The 6,430-nt window shown below is 38.2% G+C and overlaps 1 protein-coding gene across 3 annotated transcripts in view; it reads left to right on the top strand.

Moving 5' to 3' along the window:
• Positions 1–6,430, top strand: part of FRMPD4 (FERM and PDZ domain containing 4) — an 860,788-nt gene that overhangs the window by 457,986 nt on the left and 396,372 nt on the right. The window contains exon 2 of one of the 3 annotated variants that reach the window (XM_011994865.1): positions 5,446–5,542. The exons of the other annotated variants lie outside the window; for them this stretch is intronic. Coding sequence (XP_011850255.1) covers positions 5,526–5,542 — 17 coding nt within the window. The 5' untranslated portion in view covers positions 5,446–5,525. The remainder of the gene's footprint in view (positions 1–5,445; positions 5,543–6,430) is intronic. 3 annotated transcript variants of the gene reach the window in all.

Here is a 6,430-nt window from a genome sequence, read left to right as displayed (position 1 = left end):
TTTTTTTTTTTTTTGGTCAAAAAGACAGAAAACATGGCAGAGACCAAATGAGGGCCATTTGAAATGGTTTTCTCTAAGTTCAAAGATTGATACCATAAGGACTTGCTTTCTTTAGATCTTGTTTTAGCTCCCTCTGAGGTAGCCAGTAGGATGCAGAATATGTATCTCTGTCCAATTTCAACTGGACAATTGTTGGAGCTCTGTAAGTTCTTTGTATCTGGCAGTTGGCATAGCTACTTGTGGAGACCTAAGTGTCAGCATTAGCAATGGCCTTGCCAAACCGCACCTTGGTAGCCCTGGGCTGGGAGGCTTATTTCTCTTTGGGTCACTCCTCAAGTTATAATGAGGTATGGGATTCAGAGAGCTGAATGTTGCCTTTACTGTTCTAGACAACCCCTTCCAAGAAGAAGATGCATTTTCTGAGTAGAGTGGGAGAGATACATCTTTTCTTAAATAGAGGCCTAGAGTAGTACCTGGTACACTGCTGATTCATGTATGGAGCCACATCATTAAGCTCACAGACACTGTGCAGGGAAACATAACATCTCACGCTGGCAGGCTTATCTTGGGAGAAAGGCCAAAGGATCTTTCTCCATAACATCTATTATGGACTTTTAAAAACTTACTATGTTTTGGATTTAGCCAAACAAACGAATCCCATGCTGAGCCTGAAAGGTCACACCGCTGGTTCAGGAAAAATGTCCAATTTCAAAGCGAAGCTTTTCTTTAGCTGCAAGGACGGGAAAAGGGGATTTGAAAAGGCAAGCAGTGTGTGTGGCGGCTCAAAGCTTTTAATGAAGAAGAGCAATGGAGTGAACCAAGAAAAGTGGTGTGGCAGAGTAGCAGGTTTGAATTGGATAATATTAGGGGAGTATGCTGGCAGGGCTTGAGTGGGACTGAACGCTGGAAAATGGTATATTTCTGTGTGTGTTAGGAGGAAGCAAGTGGGCAATGTAAAAAAAGTTGAGTTTTGAGAGGTCAGGATGTATAGAATAAAGGAATGAAAATCTGTAGACACTTTGACCCACAAGGAAGCAATTATAGTAATTCAAACACAACCCCAAATTATCATTAAATCCATGCAGTATACACTCCTGACCTCATGATTAATGCTAAAATTAAAGATGATCTTTTCGTAGGCAAGTGTTCATTAAGAGACTTTTCTGTTTATTTATTAGCTCAATATTTTTTAATTGCAAAAATTAAGTAAAAAAAAAAATCATTACTGTCATTGTTCAGGAATATTGGGCTATATAGAACTGTTAATTGAGGATCCAGAGAGAAATCACATGTACCTGATTAGGAAAACTACGATTAGGATTTATAAAGAATGCACACATGTTCCAGGACTATACTGTGTAATATTTTAAGTGTCTGGTTTATGAAATTTATTTGGAATATAGGACTGAGGTAATGAAGTATACTTTTATGAACTATCTAGATAAAGTAAGATAAGGAAATGGTCAGGGGCTGTTATTTTCCTAATTAGGTATTCTAATAACCAAATATGCCTTTGAGCTTAATGACTGTCGAGGTGCTTCGCAACAGGATGCTTTGGAACCCTCCACTTAGGATGGGTTGTGAGGTCAATGTGGCTTTGCAGAACGAACCTTGAGGAAGATTGACCATTCAAAAAAATGCAATTGGTGAAAATAGTGTTTTATATGGTTAGAGTGTTTTACTGTTAGTTTTTGATGTTACATTCTAGCTTTATAAAATAATCTTATTTCATTCGGCATTTAGTTTGATTTGACTTAGTAACAAAGAGAAAAGGGCATGTATACTTGTCTCAGTCCATTTCAGCTGTTATAACAAATTACCTTACCTTGTAAACAATAGAAATGTGTTGCTTACAGTTCTGAAGACTGGGAAATCCAAGATTAAAGTGCCAACAGACTGGGTGTCTGGTGAGGGATCGCTCTGCTTCAAACATAGTGCCTTCTTGTTGCACCCTCGCATGGTGGAAAGCGGGGAGCACTGTGTCTTCACATGGTGGAGTGTGAAGGGGAGCTTCCTTCAACCTCTTTTATTAGGGTGCTCATCCCATTTATGAGGGTGGACCCTCATGACTTAATCACTTTCCAAAGGCCCCACATCTTAATATCACCAAAGGGGATTAGGTTTCAGAAGGAGTTTTGGAGGGACATACTCAGGCCATAGCAGTGCCCATGTGCAGAAGTGTGCCTAGTTGTAGATCTGTGTCCTAGACAGTATATAGTCCTGTGGAAAAGCCAGATGAAAAGCAGCTTGAAAGGAGACTTATAACATCATCTGCTTTTCCCCCCTATGATTTATAAACTGGAAATAATCATTCAACCATCCATTATTCATTCAGTAAACACTGATGGAGCAGCCATTGTAGACATTGATTGAGCACCTATGTGCCAGTCGGTGTGTTTGGTGTAATGTAAATACAAATATGGTTGAAAGAGTCTCTTGTCTGAAAGAATTTACACACTATTTGGGGATACAGACATGATTTTAAAAGTACAAATTGATAGATGCTTAAGTGGATATAAAATATTTTAGAAATTTAGGGATGGTTGCCTAATGTTGCTCAAATTAAGCCATTAGAAGGAAAGACACAGCTGTGGAATATGTACTACCTGGAGGAGCTTTGGCCAAAGAGTTGGTGCAGTATATAAGTTTTACAACAACCATCAAGTAGCATCATTATTGCCTTTTTATAAATAAGGAAACAGAGGTTTCCAGAGGTAAAGCAACTTGCACCAGGGCAAATGTCTACATGGGTAGAGCCAGGATTTCTATCTCAGTCCACTTCACTCCAGGGCCCACCTTGCCTGTGTTCCATGTTGATCTTAAAGGGTAAGTGGGAATTCACAAGTTAGTGCATAGAGGATAGGAAATTTTGCATGAGAACAGAGCATGTAGAAAGGTCCTTAAATGTCAAAAAGTTTTTGAGTTTGGGTTAAAGCATTTTAAGAGAAGGGGAGCAGGAGGGAAGGAGCTTGGGGGTGGGGAAATTGTCAGTAAACAATTAAGGGCTACAATCCAGACCGAACATCCATCTGGGAGCAGAGTATTTTAGTTTAGTCTTATTTTAGAGAGGCTCACTTCTAAGGATTTTTAAAATTCAACATGGTTAAAATATAGACAAATTTAATGTATTGAACCCCAAATCATGTTTTTTGAATGTTCCAAGGCATTTTTCTCATATTAGGACAGGATGCATATGATCATTTATAGATACCAGGCTTCTGTGTATGGACCATAGTTTGACTACATGAAATTTGTTTTTGTTTGTTTCTTTGTTCTTGCCTTTATGCCTTGATGTTTTACATCATTGTGTATTCTTTGCTTTTTACATCTTTAACCCCACTGATGACATTTTCATTAGTCCTGACTAACCTATGTCAAACCACTGACCATGTTCAGGTAGACAATTTGCAAGGTCATTAATTTCAGGCATATTTCATTCTTTCAACATTCCTGGGAAAGTATGAAGTAAGAGATCAGGCATAGCCTGACCAAATTCTTGCTTATATACCGCAGCATCATTGCAAAGTTTAATGATTTTTTTTTTTTTCTGAGATAGAATCTCCCTCTATTGCCCAGGCTGGAGTGTAGTGGTGGCGCAATCTCGGCTCACTGCAACCTCTGCCTCCTGAGTTCAAGATATTCTCCTGCCTCAGCTTCCAAAGTAGCTGGGACTACAGGCACGTGCCACCACCATGCCCGGCTAATTTTTACATTTTTAGTAGAGACAGGGTTTCACCATTATTGGCCAGGCTGGTCTCAAACTCCTGACCTCATGATCTGCCCAACTCGGCCTCCTGAAGTGCTGGGATTACAGGCGTGAGCCACCACGCCCGGCCAATGGTATTTCTTAATAAACAAATTTGGGTAGCAATCAAGCCACTCAATGGTAAATGGGATTTTCCCTCTACACATTCTAAAAGTTGATTCGAACCTCTCCTGAGAATTGTTCTTCTTGATAGACTGCAGTTTCACAGTACTTCTGTGCTATCTGCAACAGGCTTCCCATTACTGGCACTCAAGGACTGGGTTCTCAGATTGCCAAGTATTGCTTAGGCTCATTACAACCATGTTACACCAATACAGTGTTGATGGTATCATAAAAGTTAATAACCACTGCATAAATGTCAGTTTTTCCAGTGGAAGTGGATACAACATTTCAATACTCAGCATTTATCAAGCATGTTTAATCATTTGCATGCACATTTAGTTATGCGTAAAATGATCTATGGAGTATTGTCAAAGAATAAAGAAGACAAAAAGTGGCTTTATATGAGAGAAGAGAGAGAGAAAAACCAGCTTACGAACAATGAATGTTGGTTCACATTTTGGGGAAAACTGATTAGTTAGTTGGGAAAGAGGTCAAAGTAGGCAGTTTGTACTTTAGTAGGCCAACTAGGGTTATCAAAGAGAACCATCGCAGTTCTGAAGGATCTCTGAAAACCTTGAGATCTTAGTTGAGAAGTACATGTGACAAGTTGTCTCTGTGTGAGGTCAGCCACTGTCCCCTACCTTAGTAAGGCAAGGTCTGCACAATTTCTCTCCTCAGAATGCTCACATTTTAAAGTTAAAAAAAAATTATTTTTATGTAGTCTGTGGACCTTCACTTTAGGTTATTTCATTTGTTAGGGTTTTGATTTTGACACCAACATTGATTTTCAATGGGCTCCAAACTTTCCTTACCTTTGTTAGTTGCTCCACGTTTTACAAATGTTCATCTATGTAACTAATGGTCTACCTAACTGATCTGTTTCAATGAGGTGACTTTTCGGTTCTTTGCCTCCCCTTGACTGCACTCAAGGTAAATGGCATCCCAGTCATGTCAATTGAACTATTCAGCACATTCTACTGACAGCATCCTGGAGTGAGGACTGGGAGTCTCTTTACTTGACTCACTCTTAATTTCAGGAAAATTACAAACTTCACTTTATTATAAACTTCAGGCCTCCAGTTCTCAGCTTAGTTTACTTTAGTGAGTTTTTGTTTTCTTTTTGTTTTCAAGTCAGTTTTAAAAATCTCTAAAATGACTGAGTTTGAGGCCATGATGTTTCAAGTTATTTTAGCCTTCAATTCTGGAGCTAGGACCATTATTCATAAAAACTTTTATCCCAAAGCATTCCCCTTTACCTTCAAGGCATGCAATAATACTTCAGAATAGTATCATTTTAGGAAATGTATCGAAAAAATTTATCAGAAAGCAATGATGCATAGGAAGAAGGCTTAATGAAATATCGCCCTATCTTGAACCATTTGTTTATTTTCTTCATGGGTAAGTTACTGATTCTATTAGAACTCAAATTGTGATTGCTTTCTAATTCATGAGGACTTTTACATCTTGATTACTGACACTAAAGGAAAGATCAAATTTGTTTTCCCAAATTATTGTTATTGTTGCCATTGTTATTGTTATTAACATACACCATTTACTGAGTGTTTGTTATTTTTCAGGCACTCTGCTGTTTTATGAGACAGGCATTAGTGTCCCCACTTACAGTTAAGGAAACTGAGGCACAGAGCAGTTCAGTGGCATGAGGTCACACAGCTGGTAAGTGACAGATCCAAGATTTGAACTCTGACTCTAAACCTTGAGCTCTTAATATTCTATTACATTTGATTTTTGCTGGTTGACTATTGTTATGACTCTTCCACAAACTTCTATATTATTTTATGTCTCCCAACAAAGTGTATGAACAACGTGTGATTCAAGGAACTTTAAAAATTGTCCCTTTTCAGATATTTTAATGGCTCTTGAAATTAAAACTCCAAAACCTCAGGATCACCATAGTTAATCAGAACTAGAAGCTCATATAGAATTGCTTTCTGCTTAATTCTGTAGGGGAAAAAAGCTGAATGGAAAGAAAGTAATTTATTGAAAAATACTGATTTCAGCCTCTGAATTTTGGCAAATCTCCTATATCTTTTAGAATTGATATTCAATAGAAGAAATGAGATTTGTGAACCTCAGTCATACGTTTGCTATGCTCTAACTACTAAGGCAGATGGGTTGACTGATGTTTATTCATTCAACAAACATTTAGTTCTTGGTGATTCTTCCTTGGAGCTAGCTACAATACAAGACACTGTAAAAGGAATAAAATAACGGTTGTCTCTAGGGTTCCATAATCTAAAAGAGGAAGGTGTATCTGAAAGCAAATAGGTATATTTCTATAAGCAATTGCTAGTGCTTTTTTGCTGCAATTTTATTTAATTATATTTTTTATGATACTTTATGTTCTAGGGTACATGTGCACAATGTGCAGGTTTGTTACATATGTATACATGTGCCATGTTGGTGTGCTGCACCCATTAACTCATCATTTACATTAGGTATATCTCCTAATGCTATCCCTCCCCCCATCCCCCTCCCCACAATAGGACCCGGTGTGTGATGTTCCCCTTCCTGTGTCCAAGTGATCTCATTGTTCAGTTCCCA

The sequence above is a fragment of the Mandrillus leucophaeus genome, unplaced genomic scaffold, assembly GCF_000951045.1.
Source record: "Mandrillus leucophaeus isolate KB7577 unplaced genomic scaffold, Mleu.le_1.0 Scaffold462, whole genome shotgun sequence".
NCBI lineage: Eukaryota > Metazoa > Chordata > Mammalia > Primates > Cercopithecidae > Mandrillus > Mandrillus leucophaeus.
Note: the sequence above shows the minus strand (reverse complement) of the source record. Positions and strands in the feature narration are given on the sequence as shown.